At 41.1% G+C, this 21,383-nt stretch overlaps 2 protein-coding genes across 2 annotated transcripts in view; both read right to left on the bottom strand.

Moving 5' to 3' along the window:
• Positions 1 to 9,089: 9,089 nt before the first annotated feature.
• WBP2NL (WBP2 N-terminal like) overlaps positions 9,090 to 21,383 on the bottom strand; it is a 37,028-nt gene continuing 24,734 nt past the window's right edge. The window contains exons 6-8 of the mRNA XM_049694404.1: positions 19,221 to 19,590; positions 10,418 to 10,487; positions 9,090 to 9,379 (exon numbers count right to left, since the gene is read on the bottom strand). Of these exons, the coding sequence (XP_049550361.1) occupies positions 19,286 to 19,590 (305 nt within the window). The 3' untranslated portion in view covers positions 9,090 to 9,379; positions 10,418 to 10,487; positions 19,221 to 19,285. The remainder of the gene's footprint in view (positions 9,380 to 10,417; positions 10,488 to 19,220; positions 19,591 to 21,383) is intronic.
• On the bottom strand, positions 16,789 to 18,077 carry LOC117196472 (zinc finger protein 30-like). The gene has a single exon (XM_033405164.2). The coding sequence runs from the start codon at positions 17,844 to 17,846 to the stop codon at positions 17,256 to 17,258; it is 591 nt and encodes a 196-aa protein (XP_033261055.1). The 5' UTR covers positions 17,847 to 18,077; the 3' UTR covers positions 16,789 to 17,255.

Raw genomic sequence — 21,383 nt, 5'->3', positions numbered from 1 at the left:
TGAAGAACCGAAGAGATTCACGATGCAGGAAATAGCAAGGGGATTTTGTTTATTTGAGGAGGCACTGTTAGTTTTTGAGGCACAGGACCCGAATGTAGAACAGTACACGAAGGTTGCAGCAACTGTTCAGAATGCAATTCAGTGCTACCATGTCATCTATGACGAGAAAAAAAAAGAGCTACTACCCAGGCATAACTGGATTGTCTTTTCAGGAGGGTAGACAGAATTGAATCCAGCAAGGAACCAGAACCTGCGCCATCAACGTCAGGCGTGAGTGAAATGGCAGCTTGCCCTCCGTCTCCTATGGCTGACGATCCTTCAGCTCTACCATCTCCCACCTCCTCTCCCTCCTCCAGTCAGTAACTCTTCTTGCCTGTTCACTCGATGCCAGCCCCTGTATGCCAGCTGTTGTACTGTACTACTGTACTTTTCAAAGTACCGTACTGTAAGATTAAAACTGTTTATTTTTTGTGTTTGTTTGCTTTTTATGTATTACTTGTGTGAAAAGTATTATAAACCTATTACTGTACAGTACTATATAGCCGATTGTGTTGGTTGGGTACCTAGGCTAACTTTGTTGGACTTATGAACAAATTGGACTTATGAATGTGCTCTGGAACAGAACTTGTTCATATGTAGGGGACTTACTGTATGGTGGTGTGTTAACCACTTAACTCTAGTATAAAAGCTAAAGAACAAAAGTATTAAAAAATAATTATAGCTACAATAATTTGTTAATGAATCCACAATATAAAAAGAGGTGAATTGTGACATTAAAAACATAAAGGGAGAGAGTAAAAAGGTAGAGTTTTTGTATGCAATAGAGTGAAGTTGTTATCAGCATTAAATAAACTGTTGTATCTAGAAGGTCTTTATGTAAACCTCATGGTAACCACAAAGCAAAAACCTACAGTGATACACGAAAGATAAAGAGGAGAGAAACAGCGCATACCACTAAAGAAAATCATCAATTCGCAAAGGAAGGCAGCAAGAGAGGGAGAAAGGAACGAGGGAACTATAAAACCACCAGAAAACAAAAAGATGGCATTAGTAAGTCCTTACCTATCAATAATTACTCTTGTTTTTTGGCTAAGCCATGCAGCATGCGGGATCTTAGTTCCCCAACCAGGGATCAAACCTACTCCCCCTGCAAAGGAAGCATGGAGTCTTTTTTTTAAAAAATAAATTTATTTTATTTTATTTATTTGTTTTTGGTTGTGTTGGGTCTTTGTTGCTGCGCACGGGCTTTTGTCTGGTTGCAGCAAGCAGGGGCTACTCTTCGTTGCAGTGTGCAGGCTTCTCATTGCGGTGGCTTCTCTTGTTGCGGAGCATGGGCTCTAGGCACGCAGCCTTCAGTAGTTGTGACACATGGGCTTAGTTGCTCCGTGGCATGTGGGATATTCCCAGACCAGGGCTCGAACCTGTGTCCCCTGCCTTGGCAGGCGGATTCTTAACCACTGTGCTACCAGGAAAGCCCGAAGCATGGAGTCTTAACCACTGGACTGCCAGGGAACTCTCTCAATAATTACTCTTGATGTAAATGGATTAAATTCTCTAATCAAAAGCTAGTTGGATAAAAAAACAAGAGCCAACTGTATACTGCCTACAAGAGACTCACTTCAGCTTTAAGAACACATATAGGCTCAAAATGAAGGGATGGAGGGACTTCCCTGTTAGTCCAGTGGTAAAGAATCCTCCTTCAAATGCAGGAGATGCGGGTTCAATCCCTGGCTGGGGAACTAAGATCCCACATGCTGTGGGGCAACTAACCCTGGGCGCCACACTACTGAGCTCATGTGCCTCAACGAAGGAGCCCGCATGCTGCAAACTACAGAGCCCACCGCTCTGGAGCCCGTGCCACAACTAGAGAGAGAAAACCCACACACCACAACTAGAGAGAAGCCCGTGTGCCATACCACCTATACGGTATATCCATACTGTATGTGCTACAACATGAATGGACCTTGAAAATGTTATGCAAAGGGAAGAAAGCCAGACACAAAAGAGCTTATTGTATGATTCCATTTATATGAAATGTCTAGAATTGGCAAATCCATAGACACAGGAAGTAGATAAGTGGTTGACAAGAGGGAATGGAGGGCTTCCCTGGTGGTGCAGTGGTAAAGAATCCGCCTGCCAATGCAGGGGACGCGGGTTTGAGCCCTGGTCCGGGAAGATCCCACGTGCCTCGGAACAACTAAGCCTGTGCGCCACCTGTGCTCTAGAGCCCACGAGCTACAACTACTGAAGCCTGTGCGCCTAGGGCCCGTGCTCTGCAACAAGAGAAGCCACTGCAATGAGAAGCCCGCGCACCACAACGAAGAGTAGCCCCTGCTCACTGCAACTAGAGAAAGCCCATGCGCAGCAACAAAGACCCAACACAGCCAAAAATAAATAAAATAAAATAAAATATTTTTTAAAAAGCTTTAAGAAAAAAAAAGAGGGAATGGGTAGTGACTGTTAGTGAGTATGGGTTTTTTGCGGGGGTGGGTGATGAAAATGTTCTGAAGTTAGATAGTGCTTATGGTTGCACAACTATCTCTCTGTTCAAATAAATGATGTGGTTTCTGTCTCCTGGCTGGACCCTGACAGGTACATAGGGAGCCTGGAATCAGCTGTGCAAGGGTCCAGATGAGAGACAGGGAGACAGGGACAGGGGGTGATTATAGTGAAGATGAAGAAGAGGGACTGGCCAGACCCCCATGACTGAGCGTCAGTGGGAAGGGGACCACTGAGGCGATGTGCACAGCCAAAGACATTGGTGGTAAATAAAGACGGAAGTGTTAGGAGCTGGTTGAAAAGTACCTATTCCACAACACTGTCTCCCGCAACAGTCTAACATTTCTAGACTCCCCTGATAAAAACAGTCTAACATTCTAGACTCCCCTGGATTCCTATTTAAAGAAACTCAACCAGTTTTCAGAAACTATTCCCCCAGTCCGTCCCTGGATAGGGTGTTTGTGGGAGGGGGTCCTACAAAGACTGACCTCTCAGCTGAAAGAGACCCCATACCTCCCCAGGTTGGAACAGAGGTATTTGTACTGACTCAGGATGTGCAAGTATAATAAATTGGGGTGATTTCCCTCATTAAAATAGACTGCCCAGTTTATAGAATGAGAAAAAAGTTGCCTGTGGTGATTTAGTTACGTGTTCTAATATCTAGATTTAAATCTTGGCTTAACTTGCAGCAATTTTGAACAAGTTACTAAATATCTCTGTGCTTCTATTTCCTCCCCTGTAAAGTGCGGACGTTAATAGTTCCTACCGCATAGGATTGTTGCTAGAGGATTAAATGAGATAGTATATGTAAAGCACTTAGAATGGCACCTGAATAAGGAATTATTCAGGCCCAGACTTTTCCACATTGTGGTTTTTGCCACTAAGCCCAGAAGCCCTCTATAGGAAGCATGGGAAGTAACAGGCTCTCCCGCTTAATGCGCTTCCCAGTCCTCCTGTCTCCCCCCAACCCCCTTTTTTAAAAGAACAGTTTTAGGTTTACTGAAAAATTGAGAAGAATGTGGAATTTCTATACCCCCTTTCTTCCCCCCAGGCCTCCTTCAGTGTCTCCACTGTTATCATCTTGCATTAGTGTAGTACATTTGTTGTGACTGATGACAATATTGATATTTATAATTAGCTAAAGTCCGTAAGGGAATTCCCTGGTGGCCCAGTGTTAGGACTCTGCGCTTTCACTGCCGGGGCCCAAGTTCCATCCCTGGTGGGGGAACTAAGATCTCGAAAGCCGCGTGGTGCGGCCAAATTTAAAAATAAATAAATAAAAAATAAAGTCCATAATTTACATTAGGGTTCACTCTTTGTGTTGTATATTCTATAGGTTTTGACCAATGTGTGACTTGTGTCCACCATTACAGTCCAGCACACAAGTTTCACTGCCCTAAAATCCTCTGTGCTCCACTTACTCATCCCTCCCTACCCCCACCTCAACCCCTGAAACCACCAATTTTTTCAGTCTTCATAGTTTTTCCTTTTCCAGAACATCAGAGGGTTGGAATTATACAGTATGTAGCCTTTTCAGATTGGCTTCTCTCACTTGGCAATTTGCATTTAAGGTATACTTTCATGACCTGATAACTCATTTCTTTTTATCGCTGAAAATATTCCATTGTATGGATGTACCACTGTTTATCCACGCAGCTATTGAAGAACAATATCTGGTTGCCTCCATATCTTGGCAATTATGAATAAAGCTGCTATAAACATTCACGTGCAGAGTTTTGTGAGGACATAGATTTTCAACTCATTTGGATAAATACCAAGGAGCTCAATTGCTGGACCATGTGGTAAGAGTATGTTTAGTTTTTTGTTTGTTTGTTTGGCCAAGCCATGCAGCCTTTGGGATCTTATTTTTCCGACCAGGGATCAAATCCCCACCCCCTGCAGTGGAAGTGCGGGGTCTTAACAACTGGACCTCCAGGGAAGTCCCGAGTATGTTTAGTTTTATAAGAAACTACCAAACTATATTCCAAGTGGCTGTACCATTTTATATTTCCACCGGCAAGTGAATGAGACTTCCTGTTGCTTCACAACCTTGCTAGAATTTGGTGTGGACAGTGTTTTGAATTTTAGCCATTCTAATAGGTGTGTAGTGGTAGCTCATTGTTTTAATTTGCAATTCCCTAATGACATATGATGCAGAGCATCTTTTTATATGCTTATTTGCCATCTGTATATCTTCTTTGGTGAGGTGTCTGTTCAGATCTTTTGCCCATTTTTAACTGGGTCGTTTTTCTTCTTATTGTTCACTTGTGGGAGTTCTTTGTATATTTTCGATACTAGTCCTTTACCATATGTGTCTTTTGCAAATATTTTCTCCAAGTCTGGGGCTTGTCTTTTCATTTTCTTAACAGTGTCCATCACAGAGCAGACTTTTTAATTTTAATGAAGTCCAGCTTATCAATTTTTTCTTTCATGGATAGTGCTTTTTGGTGTTGTTTCTAAAAACTCATCAAAAAGCCAAGGTCATTAGTTTTTCTCCTATGTTATCTTCTAGGATTTTTATAGCTTAGCATTTACATTAGGTCTCTGATGCTTATTGAGTTAATTTTATAAAATATCTGTGTCTAGATTTTTTTGTTTGCATGTCCATGTCCAGTTGTTCCAGTGCCATTCATTGAAAAGACTATTCTTTCTCCACTGAATTGTCTTTCTTTTTCAAAGATCAGTTGATTACATTTGTGTGGTCTGTTTCTGGGCTCTCTATTCTGTTTCACTGCTCTATTTGTCTATTCTTTCACCAACACCACACTGTCTTGATTACTCTATCTTTATATAAAGTCTTGAGGTTGGATAGGGACAGTCTTCCAACTTTGTTGTTGTTCTTCAGTATTGTGTTGGCTATTATTGGTCTTTTGCTTCCCCATATAAAATGTAGGATCAGTTTGTTGATATCCACAAAATAACTTGCTAGAATTTTGATTAGGATTACATTGAATAGACCGAATTGGGAAGAACTGACATCTTGACAATATTGATTCTTGCTATCCCTGTACATGGAATTCTTGCTAACCCATTTATTTAGAATTCTTGCTATCCCATTTATTTAGAATTTCTTTCATCAGAGTTTCATAGGTTTACCCCATATAGACCTTGTACATATTTTGTTGCATTTATACCTAAGTATTTCTTTTTATTTTATTTTAATTTTATTTTGGTAAATAGTATTGTGTTTTAGTTTCAAATTCCAATTGTTCATTGCTGGTAAACAACTGACTTTGTATATTAACCTTATATTCTGCCACCTTGCTATAATTCCTTATTAGTTTCAGAGGTTTTTTGTTTTTTGTCGATTCTTTGGGATTTTCTACCTAGATAATCATAAAAATCATGATAAAAAAGGAAATAAAATGTATACAGACTTGGAAAAAAGTAAAACTGATTTTTTTTTTTTTTTTTTTTGGTCTTATTGCATTAGCTAGGACTTCCAGCACAGCATTGAATAGGAGTTGTAAGAGGGGATGTCTTTTCCTTGTTCCTGATCTTAGGAGGAAAGCATCTAGTTGCTCACCATTGAGTTTAATGTTAGCTATAGAGTTTTTTTGGTACATGCTCTTTATCAAATTGAGGAAATTCTCTCTATTCCTAGTTTACTGACAGTTTTTATCATGAATGTGTGTTGGATTTTGTCAAATGTTTTTCTGCATGTTGATATGATCATATGATTTTTCTTTAGCCTGTTGATACAATGCATTATATTAATTGATTTTTGAATGTTAAACCAGTCTTGCATACCTGGAATAAATTCCACTTAGTCATGGTGTATAACTCTTTTTATATATTGTTGAATTCAATTTACTAGTTTTTTGAGGATTTTGCCTTTTTGTTCATGAGAGATGTTGATTTGCAGTTTTCTTTCTTTTCTTATCTGGTTTTGGTATGAGGATAATGCTGGTTGCCTAGAATGATTTAGGAAGTATTCCCTCTGCTTCTATTTTCTGGAAGATGTTGTACAGAACTGGTATCATTTCTTCCCTAAATGTTTTGTACCAGTTAACCCATCTGGGCCTAGTGCTTTCTTTTTTGGAAGGTTATTAGTTTTGAATTCAACTTATTTAATAGAGATAGGCTTATTCAGATTATCTATTTTTCTTTGTGTGAGTTTTGGTAGATTGTGTCTTTCAAGGAGCATTGGTAACTTTTGATTGTTTCTTAGAGTTTCCATCTCTCTGCTTACATTATCCATCTTTTCTTGCATGCTGTCCACTTTTTCGATTAGAGCTCTTAATAATCAGTTGTTTTAAATTCCCAGTCTGATAATCCCAACATTTTTGCTATGTCTGAGTCTGGTTCTGATTCTCGCCCTGTCCAAGCTGTGTTTTTTGTCTTCTAGTATGCCTTGTAGTTTTATGCTAAAAGCCAGACATGATATACTATGTAAAAGGAACTGAGTTAAATAGGCCTGTAGTGTAAGGCCTTATGTTTATCTGGCTTGCAATTAGGCTGTGTTTATTATTTGCTGTATCTGCAGGTGTGAGAGACTAAAATTTCCTCTGGTGTCCACGTTTTTGTCTCCTCTGTTGTCTTTGTGTTTCCCTAGAGACTGCTTAAATAAGGTCTGTGATGTGCAGTTCTTTCAGTTGTAATCCCCTGTTGTTAGGCAGGGGCCCTGTGGATGTGGTGGTACGGTGCTAGGGGAAAGGAAGAATTCTATAGTCCTATGATTAGGTGTCAAACTTTTAGTGACTTCTGCCCCTGGGCTTTGACCTTCACAAGTGTATCCCAGTTGTTGGATTCCACCCCCCTTAGTGGAGGCAGAAAGACTAATTAGGGCTGGACTTGGACATTTCCCTTCCTCTGCATGGAAGGTTACAGTGGACTGGAGTTGGGTATTCTCCCTCCCTGGGTCAGTTAGGCTCTGGTAAAACCCCAGTCAATTAGACCCTGGTTAAATGATTTCTCTTGAGAATAGGCCATGTTAAGGGAATAAAAGGCTTTGGGTGTAATTTCAAAATAGCTACTATTCCATTACCCCTGCTGGAAGTACAAAGGGTTTTTCTTTTCTCTACTCTTTACTGTGGGGAGCTGGTAGGGCTCCTAGAGGTAGAACTCACAGAAATGTTGGACTCCTCCCAAGGACTGGACCCCTGAAATTTTTAACTCTCAAGCTTGCCTACAAGCTTGAATTGCCTCCAGCAATTCGTCAACTGCAGTTTAAGTTTTCCTACCCTGATGCTGGCTCCATGGGTGGGGTTTCCTTTCTTGAGTTTTGTTTTCGGTGAATCGTGGTTCTCTGTATCCACCTGTCTCCCCAGTTTTGCAGACAGCAGTTTGCCCTGAGGACTTCAATTCTCTGATGGATCTAAGAAGAGTAACTGATTTTCAATTTATTCAGCTTTTTTTTCTTGTTGTGAGGATGGGAATGTTGACTTCCAAGCCCCTTACCTGCTCTTCTCCTTTTTAGGAATCAGTCTGTGAAGGGAGCAGAAGGATGTGCAGGCACAAGGGGACAACCGGTCTCCTTACTAAGCTGGACCACATGCCCAGACCAAAGGCCTTCCTGGTTGGGGCATCAAAACAACGCAGACAGCCCCTTCTCCAGGAAGCCTACAGAACCAACTTGGGCTGGCCAGAACCGCTCCTCTGAACCCTGTGCTGACCTCTATCACTGCACTTATGTAAGGAATTAGGAGTGTCTCTCTCATTGGTCATCAGGTAAAAGCCAGAAGTCTAATGCCATAATTGGGTCCAAGGGAAAAACCCAAGCCTGAGCAGAAATATTTCTAAATTAGTTCCTTTATTTACTTATTTATGGCAGTGCCTCGAGGCATGCGGGATCTTAGTTCCCCGACCAGGAATAGAACCCATGCCCCCTGCAATGGAAGCATGGAAGCTCAGAGTCTTAACCACTAGATCGCCAGGGAAGTTCCTTTCCAGCTTTATTTATTTATTTATATCTATTTATTTTTGCCCATATTGAGGTATGCCAAGGCCATATCAGAGGTCTAATGACCAGAGAAGATAAGACCAGCAGAGCAAGCCAACAGGAGGAGGTCTAGACAACCTCCCTGCAGGGACCACACAGAGGGTGTGGTACTTATCTGCTTCCATCTTATATTTTAGGGATGGGTGGAGTCCAAGACAAGGTGGACACTTGGAAAATGTAATGAAATTGTCTATCTCTGGGGTAGTCTGTTTACTCCTCGAGATCAGGGCATATCAGATTCCTCAGAGCACAGGACTGGCTCAGAGCAGCCTCAGTAAGTACTTAACCTGAACTGATCCTTAGGAAGCCCAGGGCACAATATTGGGCAGTACGACAAACAAGTGGTCGTCCCACAAGCTCTCACATCAATTTATTCTGGCCCTCCTCTCCATGGAGAGTCAGAGAATGGGCTTCCCTGACTTAGGCAAGTGCTCCATCAAGGGGATTCAGAGACTTCAGCTGAGAAGATCATCTCTCTTGGAACCAGACAATGAACAGTTGAAGCAGGACAAGTGCAGCACCCAGCCTGAAGCTGAGAGCCTGGGTGCATCCAAGCTGCCCTACTGGGAGGCCCCAAGGGAACAGCACCAGGAAATGCATATCACAGATGCCCTCAGAAACAGAGAGACCCAAGGCCAAGGAGCGGTATGCAACAGCAAGCAGGCTTTAATCAGGGGTGAAAACCAGGGTGACCCTAGCTTCTTCGGTTACACTGACTTCTCTTTTATCCTCAGGACATAGACAGGAAGGAGGCCTGTTTTCTAACGACAACCTTTTTAGGAATCAGTCTGGAAAGGGAGCAGAAATCAGTCTCCATCCCCAAACTGTTTTACTTGCTGGTTCGGATCTCTCTCACTCTGGTTGGCTTGCGGTCTGTTTTCAAGCATTTTCCTTCCTTGAGAACAGGAGTCTTCTCGCATTCATCTGTGTTTTGAGGCACTGGGTATAAGGGAAGAAACCTGGGAATTAAGCTGCCTTTACACTAGCTGTTCCCTCTGCCTAGAGCGCTCTTCCCCAGATATCCGCGTGGCTACTCCCTCATCTCCTTTACCCTTCAAATCGTTCCTCAAATATTACCTTCTCAACAAGGCTGTATTACAATCTGCTCCCTCTGCCAATCTTCCAGTTTTCCCAATCTCCCTTACTTTGCTCTATATTTTTTCATAGCTCTTAATAACTTCTGTCTTTGCTTTTCCAGCAGTATGAATATGATACGCCTAGTTATATCATAACATTTTATATATATATAAATATATTAAAAATATATTGGCTGTGTCTTCGTATTAGTAGAATGTAAGCTCCATAAGAGCAGGAATTTTTGTTTGTTTTGTTGACTGATAAAGTGCATAGAAATGGCACACAAAAGGCACTCAACAAATGAGTGTCTGAATGAAAAGGGAAACCTAGGTTTGGATCTCGCCCTGTCGCTTTCCAGCCAGCTGTGCGCCTTTGACAATTTGCTCCTCCCTCGGGCCCAGTTTCTTCATCTATGAGATTGGAGTCCAAGCACCCACCTCACTGGATTATGCATGTGAAGTGCCTGGCAGGGTGCTGGGCACGAATAGATAGTTAATAAACGGGCCGGTCAATTGACCTAATTACTGCCCCTCTCAAACTCTTCACCTTCCCATCTGTTATAAGTACCCTTTACTCGGAGCCATCGCTAAGGCAATTAAGACCTTTAGGTCTGGGGCTGTGATGGGAGATGAGGGCATAAGGCCATGAAAAACCCAAAGATCTCAAGATTCTCTCTTTCCGGTGCCAGTTGAGCTGACTCAAGGGCAGCTGACCTCAGGCTCTCAGCAAGCCCTGCACCCCAATTACATGGCAGCAGAAGATCTGGAACCAATCTACTGGTCCTGTGAGAAATCTGAGCCCTCCTCTGACCTGCTAAACCACGTTTGACACAGTTGATTTTCTAAGCCCTCTGATCACCAGGGATCAAGCCTGCAGCAGGAAAAGAGACTCAGAGCTCACCAGGACCTCACGGGTGTGTGGAGAGGATCAGGCCGCTACGTGCACAGGGAACGCCTCCTACGCTTGGCACCTGTGGGATGAAGAGAGGATGCTCAGGAGCAGAGGTGAGGGTCCATGTCCTGCCTCCACCTCAACAGCTGTGGATTCTTTCATTTCCTAAGGTTGCCAAGCTTCAGTGTGCTTAGCTGTAACATGAAGATATTAATAGATTTTCATCCTCACTGGATTGCTATGGTGAGATACGCCTCTGAAGTGCTTTAGCACTTGCCTGGCACCTAGCTATAGTAATAGTCATTAGGTCATTTTCAAAGGCCTTTAAACACCAGATGAGTTCTATGGGACCCCCTTGCCCGTGGTGGCTTTGGCCAGTAAGAACCATACAAACTGTGGCTGTGAGGTAGGAAGAGGTGAAATACAACCATGCCTTCAGGGCTGTTCAACTCAATCGGCCAGAGAAGAGACAGCTTTCTCCAAAATCCAAAAAAAAAATTTTTTATGTCAATCTATTTATTTATTTTTATTGGGGTAAAGTTGATTTATAATATTATATAAGTTTCAGGGGTACAACATAGTGATTCACAATTTTTAAAGATTATACTCCATTTATAGTTATGATAAAATATTGGCTATATTCCCTGTACTGTACAATATACCCTTGTAGCTTATTTATTTTATATGTAGTAGTTTGAACCCTACCCCTATCCTGCCCCTCCTCCCTGCCCTCTCCCCACTGGTAACCACTAGTTTGTTCTCTGTATCTGTGAGTCTGTTTCTTTTTCTGTTATACTCACCAGTTTGTTGTGTCTTTTAGGTTCCACATGTAAGTGAGATCACACAGTGTCTGTCTCTGTCTGACTTATTTCACTTAGCATAATGCCCTCCAGGTCCATGCATGGTGTTGCAAATGGCAAAATTTCATTCTTTTTCTTAACGCCTGAGTAGTATTCCATTTTGTGTGCGTGTGCGTGCGTGTGTGTGTGTGTGTGTACACACACCACATCTTCTTTATTCATGCATCTGTTGATGGACACTTAGGTTGCTTCCATATCGTGGCTATTGCAAATAATGCTGCTATGAACACTGGAGTGTATATATCTTTTCAAATTAGTGTTTTCATTTTCTTTGGCTATATACCCAGGAGTGGAATTGCTGGATCATATGGTAGTTCTAATTTTAGTTTTGTGAGGACACTCCATACTGTTTTCCACAGTGGCTGCACCAATTTGCATTCCCATCAACAGTGTACAAGGGTTCCCTTTTCTCCACATCCTCACCAATATTTGTTATAAAGTCTGAAATTTTAATTTCTAATCCTTTCTGTCTGCCAAACAAAACCAATTCTGCAAATTATAATCTTTAGTTGGTGGCCAGAACTCAGGGGTGTATGAATGTGTTGTATATGTATGTGTATATCATAAATCAAGAAACACAATTTACTCGTGCTGTAGAGTGAATAAACACAATTTATTCACTCTACAAATGTTTACTAGACACCCACTCTATGCGGTGCCTTCTGCTAGGCGCCCCTGCAATGAGATACAGGCTCTGCTCTCAAGGAGCTCACGGGTTGTGGAGGAGATGAGCACACAGACAATCCCAATAGGACTGGCACAGTATTTCACCAGAAACACTCCAAGGGTACCATACAAGCTCAGTAGAAGGGCAATTATCTTAGAAGGGGAGTTCAGAAAAAGCTTCTTAGAAGAAAGGACTTCTGGGCTGTTTTGAAAGATGAGTAGAACACGTGGAGAGGAAGGTACAGAGGCAAAGGTCATGCTCAGCTGGGTCACTTGGCTGGAGAGGTCACTGGAAGGGCCAGACCTTGCAGAGCCTTGAATACTAACGAGCATAATGTGCCAGGACTGGGCATACAGGCAGTCCCGTGTGCTACTGACACTGCAGTTTCGTAGACCCATGCATGACTCAATGCCAGTAACTAAGAGGGAGCAGCAGCTAGCTGCTCTCTATATTATTATATAGCTTCTTTAAGAAGATCTCCTGTTCTCTGTAAACTGGACATGAAACTCTTTTTCTTGGAATGGGAGGAAGAATGATCTTTGACTTGCCTCATTGTTGGAAAAAGCTTTGAAGTCCATTTTAATTCTAATATCCCAGAAAGTGTTTCCCAAACTTTGTTCCACTGAACCATAGTTTTTCCAAAGTGTTTAGTGAATTAAATAGTCTAAGGTCAAATAATTTTGAAAAAAGGTGTATAATTGAAAATCTCTCCCTCTTGGAAATTTATGATGTTCATTATAGGTGCTGAGAAGTCATGAAGTCATGAAGAAATCAGTTTACCTAGCTTTTTCAAATATATATGACTCAATAACCCCTTTTTTCACATAACACCCTTAAATAACACCCCCCTGACTTCCTTGGGAAAGGCTGTCCTTGGGAATATAGAAGATCTGGTTTCCTAATTATTACAATGAGAGTCAATCAATAACTCTAATCTGTTTTAAGGAAATGACACCCCCCTCAAATTTTTAAAGCTCTGCATAACAGAGAAGTTAACAATGCTGTTAGTAATAGCAAAAACCTGCAAACAAATCAAATATCTTAAATAGGGATCAAGAAAATATGTAATGGTGTAACCATGTCAGAATATTATGTAGCCACTAATGATATTTATGAAGAACTTTTTAAGGGAATTCCCTGGTGGTCCAGTGGTTAGAACTCGGTGCTTTCACTGCTGAGGGCCTGGGTTCCATCCCTAGTGTGGCCAAAAAAAAACCTATAAAATTCATCAAATATATATGTTTTTAATATATCAATTATATCTCAATAAAGTTATTTTTTAAAAAAACCTATAAACTTGTTTGTAAAATAGCTGAAACACTATATATATATAGCATGTTCTCAACTACATATAAATATGCATAGAAAAAATGTTTTGGTTTAAATGTCTTCTGTGTCTAGTAATATTGTGGACTGGAGCCCCTGAAACCCTTCTGCTATACAATATCTAAAAAGAATTAAATTTTTAATGCCTCACTTTCATGTGGCTTAACAAATAAATTAAACCTGCAAGAAAGTAATGAAAGGCCAACGAAATTAGGAACTTGGACAGAGTGAGAGAACAGTGAGCTCTTAAGAGGCTGAAAACCTTTGAGTAGTCTAGAATACTCTAGAATGGTGGTTCTCAGCAGGGATGGCATTACCCCTGAAGGAGCGATTAGGAAATAAGTGGGGATATTTTTGGTTATCATAACTGGAGGCCACTGGTGGTACTTAAAGATGCTAGACATTCTGAAAGGCATAGGGCAGTTCCTCACAACAAAAAATCATCCTATACCCGCTCATGACTTTCAGATGAATCCCTGGCCATTGATGTAGGTGAAATACATGCTTATAATCATTTGAGCCTAGAGCTCAAATGATTTTTTTTTTTTTTCCAAATGATTTTAATATAGACAGAACTTTTCAGGAATTCAACCACTGTGGAAATCGAGGGAAAATTAAACTTCGTTTTATTTGGAAATTTGTCAAGAAATGTTTATCATTTTGGAAAACAATATTGCCAATGGCAATGCCACCATGATATTCAAGTCACCAATAGGCATACATATATCACTTTACAACTAAAGTGAATCTACACATGGTGAGTGAGCACTTGATTACTTCTTTGTGTCTTCTAGTACGGTGGAATCTAAGCATTTATATGTATATTAAAATACTTAAAACTTTACACCCAAAATACTCTTCTATTCTTCTTTATATCACATTTATGGCCTTGGGTTGATTTTGGTTGAAATAGTGCAGAATCCTGTGCAATTGTCTACGAATTTCATTCCAATGAAGTAAAGGAGACATTACAAAATATTTTTTCTAAAAGGGGGCATTCAGTCTGATGGAATTAAAAGTTACTGTAGCATAAAACTTGTTTTTCTCATTTAACAATAAGGTATAGAAATTTTTGCATATGTAGCATGCAAGTTCCATAGTTTAAATATTTACTATTAATGGACATATAGGATATTTCTAATTTGGTGCTGTTAGAAACAATGAATGTAATGAAATCGTCCCACGTTGTTGTGCACACGTGCAAGTATTTCTTAGGAATGGATATTGAGAAGTGAAGCTGCTAAATCAAGAGTAGAAATATTTTGGGCTTCCCTGGTAGTGCACTGGTTGAGAGTCCGCCTGCTGATGCAGGGGACTCCGGGAAGATCCCACATGCCGCAGAGCGGCTGGGCCCGTGAGCCATGGCCGCTGAGCCTACGCGTCCGGAGCATGTGCTCCGCAACGGGAGAGGCCACAACAGTGAGAGGCCCGCGTACCGCAAAAAAACAACAACAAAAACAAACAAAAAAAAAGACTAGAAATATTTTAACTTTTAAAAGGTACTTGGGGAATGCCCTGGCAGTCCAGGGGTTAGAACTTGGTGCTTTCACTGATGAGGGCCTGGGTTCAATTCCTGGTCAGGGAAGTAAGATCCCACAAGCTGCATGGTGCATCCAAAAAAAAAAAAAAAGGTACTGCCAAATTTCTTTCTAAAAAGGGATACCATTGGGAGATTGGGACTGACATATATACACTAATACGTATAAAATAGATAACTAATAAGAAGCTGCTGTATAAATAAATAAAATTTTTAAAAATGAATAATTAATTAAAAGTAAATAAAAAGGCATGCCAAGTTATGCTCCCACCAATAGTGTATAAAAAATAATCTTTTCCCCACATTCTTCCCAACACTTGAGTTTTTTGGTCTTTTCTTAAATTTTATATTGGAGTATAGTTGACTTACAATCCAGAATATGTTTTTTAAAAATCCTTATACAACTTAATAGAAAAGCAAACAAACAATCCAATTAAAAAATGGGGGGCTTCCCTGGTGGCGCAGTGGTTGAGAGTCCGCCTGCCAATGCAGGGGACGCGGGTTCATGCCCCGGTCCAGGAAGATCCCACATGCCACGGAGCGGCTGGGCCCATGAGCCATGGCCGCTGAGCCTGCGCGTCCAGAGCCTGTGCTCCGCAACGGGAGAGGCCACAACAGTGAGAGGCCCGCGTACCGCAAAAAAAAAAAAAAAAAAAAAAAATCGGGAGAGGCTCCGAATAGACATTTTTCCAAAGAAGACATACAAATGGCCAACAGGCACAGGAAAAGGTGCCCAACATCACCAGTCATCAGGGAAATGCAAATCAAAACCACAATAAAATATCACCTCACACCTGTAAGAATGGCCACTACCAAAAAGACAAGAAATAACAAGTGTTGGCAAGGACGTAGAGAAAAGGGAACCCTTATGTACTGCTGGAGGGAATGCAAAGTAGTGCAGCCACTACGGAAAACAGCATGGAGGTTCCTCAAAAAATCAAAGCTAGAACTACCATATAACCCAGCAGATCCACTTCCTGGCCTTCATCCTGTCAAATACAAATTGGCACTTGCCATCTACCTCTACAAGGATTAAATAATGTGCTGCTGCATCTGCTGACTTTCAACACCCCCTGAAAGGATTTCAGGCTGGAGAGCAGACATGAGGTTCTCTGTGCTCTGGGAAAACTGGCAGAACAGGTCTTCAGATAGTTAGGTATTTTCAGGAGCTGATTTTATGAGCCCAATTCTTATATCTCCTCATATCTAGTAAAGCACTAAAATCCTTCAGGGTGATGTCTGCTCCTCGTGACTAGCAGTAACCTTCTGCAAAAAAAATATGTACTTGATTGCATGTACTCCCCCTTCACCAAAATCACATATATACTGACCTCTCCCACTACCTCTTTGGAGCAGTTTCTCAGAGCTATCTGAAATGCTGTCTCCCAGGCTATAGTCCTCATTTTGCCCCAAATAAAATTTAACTCACAACTCTCATGTTGTACATTTTTTCTTAAGTCAACAATCCAAAAGAAACAAAATCACTATCTTGAAAATATATCTGGGGCTTCCCTGGTGGCGCAGTGGTTGAGAATCCACCTGCCAATGCAGGTGACACGGGTTCAAGCCCTGATCTGGGAAGATCCCACATGCCACGGAGCAACTAAGCCCATACGCCACAACTACTGAGCCTGTGCTCTAGAGCCCACGAGCCACAACTACTGAGCCCGCGTGCCACAACTATTAAGCTCATGTGCCTAGAGCCCGTGCTCCACAACAAGAGAAGCCACCACAATGAGAAGCCCGCGCACCACAATAAAGAGTAGCCCCCGCTCGCCGCAATTAGAGAAAGCCCGTGCGCAGCAACGAAGACCCAACACAGACAAAAATAAATAAATAAAATAAATAAATTTATTAAAAATAAAAATAAAAGAAAATATATCTGCACCCCAGTGTTCAAGGCAGCGCCATCTGCAATAGCCAAGACAAGGAAACAACAAGAGTTCATCACGAGATGAATGGATTTTTTTTAAATGTGGCACATATACAATCAAACATTAGTTGTAAAAAGAAGGAAATCCTGCCATTTGAGACAACATGGATGGATCTTGAGGGCATCACACTAAGTGAAGTCAGACAGAGAAAGACAAATACCAATACTGTATGATCTCATAGGTGAAATTTTTTTAAAAAATCAAAAACAAAAAAATGAAACTGAAGCCATAGATACAGAGAACAGATTGATGGTCGCCAGAGGCAGTGGGTGAAATGGGTGAAGGTGGTCAAAAGCTACAAATTTCCAATTATAAAATAAATAAGTCACGGGTGTGTAATGTACAGCATGGTGAGTATAGTTAATAATACTGTATTACATACTTGAAAGTTGCTAAGAGAGACCTTTTTTTTTTTTTTTTTTAACCAGTCATCTTTTCTTGGGTGTTAATTCTGCATCAGGATATGAAAGGATTCAGGGGTGCCGGGCAAAAGTCATAGTCAGGAATGCAGAGTGTGCCCTCTTCAGAGGTACTCACTTGGCTGCTCATGTTTAAGTTCCTCGTAAGAACTGCAGTAGCTGAAAAGCACATAAGCTGCCAGCAACATAGAAAGCCCTACAATGCTCCCTTTCTTCATGTTGAAATACTTGTAATACCAGTAATAACCTCTTTGAAACGCTCCAGCAGTTCCTTTAAGGATGAAATCCCGCATTAGTATCCAGCTTGCCAGCTCCCTTAGTTTGACATTCAGGAGCTTCTTCTTCAGTGGTACAACTGATTCCATCTTGGAGTCCTGGCTGTCTGCCCCAATATCAACTTTTCCATGTTGAACAAAGTCTGAGGCATCACTAAAGGCCTTCCGACTTTCTTCATCTTCATAGGGTTTCTCACCACTATGAATTCTCTGATGCAGAAGAAGAGATGAATGTTTTCCAGGTATAAACGTTTTTCTATCACTGATTATTTTATAACTTGAATCCAAACCTGTACTCCAGTTTCTTGTTTCTTCCCTCACAACCATCCAGGGTTCTTTTCCTTGCTCCAATAACACAATTATGTCTGGCTTAGAAATGGAATGGCCCAGTGAGACCAAGTTACTATAGTTCTCCATCATCACATTGCAGTACAACTTCTTCTGAACAAGGTCGAGAATTCCCACTCATGCTGAAAGAACGCTATGGCCACATACTTGAATGTTATTGGTCCATGGGCCATGATTTTAGACCTGCAAGAGCTGATCAGTCCTCAGGGTTCCTTTACCAGAAAAACAGAGTCCAGAAAACCCAGACCATCCCTTGCCAGCTTGGGGCTACCTCTGCACAGTCATTTCGCAGCAACCTATGCTAGTTTCTCGCTTGGATGGATGCCACTTACAGGCAGTTCCCAACAAGGAACATAGAAAAAGGCCCGAGGTGGAAGTCACCTCGTCAATTGTCTCAATCATTTTCTTTTTTTAGTGTTTATTTATTTATTTGGCTGTGCCAGGTCTTAGTTTTGGCATGCAGGATCTTTAGTTGTGGCATACGGGATCTTTTTAGTTGTGGCATGTGGGATCTTTAGTTGTGGCATGCGGGATCTAGTTCCCTGACCAGGGATCGAACCCAGGCCCCCTGCCTTGGGAGCGCGGAGTCTTAGCTGCTGGACCACCAGAGAAGTCCCTGTCTCAATCTTTTTAATGTTTGTAAATCTTTAGAAATAAAAATTCTCATTTCAAGTTGCATTTAGCTAACACTAGTCAGGTTGAACAAACATCTTTTCAAATGATTCTTGGTCATGCTATTGCCTCAATTAATTGAGAATTCACATCTTTTGTCCATTTTTTATTTTGGGTTGATTTGCAGAAGTACATATATTCTGACTACAAACTATTTGTTTGTTTAATATATATGTTGGAAATCAGTTTCTCCTAGTCTCTTGCCTATCTTTTAACTTTGGTCATACAGAAGTTTCAAATTTTGTTATAGTCAAATTTATCACTGGTTTCCTTTATTTCTTCATTGTTTTTGGTCTTCTTATAGAAGGCTTCCCCTACCTCTAGATATCATTTTCAATGGCTGCATAATATTTCATTGTATGGATATACCATAACTTGTGAAATTCTCTCTCACTACTGAAAATTTAAGTTGTCCCATCCATTCACTAATATAAATAATGCTATGAAAAACAACAAAGTGTTCAAGTTGATATTTTTAAATATATATCTTAGTTCCTAGCAAAATGAGCATAATAAATGTTTCTTGAATGAGGGAGGGGAAAATGCAGGACATTTTTTCCACACTCACTCAAGGCATGTTAAAAAAAATGCAGCCCAATGTACACCAAATTACTGGAGAATTAGCTCTACAATTCTACTTCTCCTTTAGCCCATCTAATCAAGAGTTGACTCTGCCTCTAAAATCTAGGCATGGAAGTAAAGCTTCATCTTCCCTCTAAGGTTGCCTTTCCAAAGGGTGTGACAGCTATCTGAGACAGGCCTTTAACCACATACCTGAGTCATCCTTATTATTGTGACTTCAGTTTTAGGGTGCCCTTTGCTTGGTGAGTCTTCAATGTTTACTTCTTAGAAGGTGGTAAATGAGCCTGAGAAGATGAGGTAGATGGAAGAGAAGCCTCTGGCTGGGCTGCCACAGATTTGTGAGAGGCAGCTCTATTTCCAGCAGGTGGAGCTTCATATGCTGGAGGTGGGGCTTCATTTCCAGCTGGTGGGGCTCCATACCCTGCAGGCAGGGCTTCATATGTCACTGGTGGGGTTCCATATCCCGCAGGTGGGGCTCCATATCCCCCAAGCGGGGCTCCATATCCCGCAGGTGATGCTCCATATCCTGGTGGTGGGGGTCTGTAGACCACAACTGGGTATGCTGAGAAGGAAAAATATCAGTTAGTCATTTGTTAGAGTAGACAAGGAATAAGTAAGAAGGAGATAGAAGATAAAAAATAATACTGGGGCTTCCCTGGTGGCGCACTGGTTAAGAATCCACCTGCGGGCTTCCCTGGTGGCGCAGTGGTTGAGAGTCCGCCTGCCGATGCAGGGGACATGGGTTCGTGCCCCAGTACGGGAAGATCCCACGTGCCGCAGAGCGGCTGGGCCCATGAGCCATGGCCTCTGAGCCTGCACGTCCGGAGCCTGTGCTCCGCGGTGGGAGAGGCCACAACAGTGAGAGGCCCGCGTACTGAAAAAAAAGAATCCGCCTGCCAATGCAGGGGACACAGGTTCAAGCCCTGGTCCGGGAAGATCCCACATGCCGCGGAGCAACTAAGCCCGTGCGCCAAACTACTGAGCCTGTGCTCTAGAGCCTGTGAGCCACAACTACTGAGCCCACGTGCCACACCTACTGAAGCCCATGCACCTAGGGCCTGTGCCCTGCAACAAGAGAAGCCACCGCAATGAGAAGCCCCTGCACTGCACGAAGAGTAGTCCCTGCTCGCTGCAACTAGAGAAAAGCCCTTGCGTGGCAATGAAGACTCAATGCAGCCAAAATAAATAAATAATTAAAATTTAAAAAAATAATAATAATAATACTGAAGCAAACTGACACAGGAAGAGAATTCAGGCAGGCAGAACAATGCAGAAGCCATATTCTTCAGCCATCACCAGCTGAAGGCTTTATCATTTCTTGTTGTGGAAGAATTCAAATCAACAAGAAAACAACCCTATAGTTATATCTCTACATTACTTATAGTTGTACCCAGATATATACTTAATAAAGTTTGTTTTGATGATAAAAAAGTAATAAATGCTCAATGAGGAATATGTATTTGGGAAATAGAGAAGAGATAAAATTTTAGAAGTCATCTATAATTCCATAATCAAACACAAAAACTTAATATTTTGGTGCACTTATTGGTAGGATCTCTGTTAATCTTTTTTATACGATCATGATTATAACAACCATACAATTTTTTAAAAATCTGGCTCTTTTTACTTGACATTATGAGAAAGTTCTTTATATTATTAATGTATTTCATAAATTAAAAGCTGGACTATATTTTATCATGCTGATAAGTGCTACTTATGATAAGTGCTCCCTGGTTGTTGGAGAGCATGTTGCTTCCAAATTTCCAATTAATATTATAATAAACATGAGTTTTATTTATTTCCTTGGCTACATTCCCTAAGTGATTTGACTGTGTCAGTGTGAATGGACTGTCAAGTTACTTTTCCATAATCCATATTTATGTTTAAGCTATGTAGAAAACACATTAAAAGAACTGTCTTAAAGATGCTCAAAGAACTAAAGGAAAATGTGGAGAAAGTCAAGAAAATTGTATATGAACAAAATAGAAGTATCAATAAAGAGATAGAAAACCTAACAAGAAAAGAAACAAACAAAAAATTCTGGAGCTGAAAAGTACAATAACTGAAATGAAAAATTCACTAGAGAATTTACATTCAGATTTGAATAGGCAAAAGAAAGAATCAGTAAACCTGACTACAGGACAATAAAAATTGTTGATACTGAGGAACAGAAAGAAAAAGACTGAAGAAAAGTGATCAGAGCCCAAGGGACCAGTGGGACACTACCAAGCAGACCAACATACACATTGTGGAAGTTCCAGAAAAAGAAGAGAGAGAGAAAGATGTAGAGAAAATATTTGAAGAAATAATGGCTGAAGACTTCCCAAATCTGATGAAAGACATGAATATAAACAT

The sequence above is a fragment of the Orcinus orca genome, chromosome 11, assembly GCF_937001465.1.
Source record: "Orcinus orca chromosome 11, mOrcOrc1.1, whole genome shotgun sequence".
NCBI classification, from domain to species: Eukaryota; Metazoa; Chordata; class Mammalia; order Artiodactyla; family Delphinidae; genus Orcinus; species Orcinus orca.
Note: the sequence above shows the minus strand (reverse complement) of the source record. Positions and strands in the feature narration are given on the sequence as shown.

Bases quoted from the DNA above. Each gene is read 5' to 3' on its own strand.
- LOC117196472 (XM_033405164.2), bottom strand. From the start codon at position 17,846: ATGATGGAGAACTATAGTAACTTGGTCTCACTGGGCCATTCCATTTCT.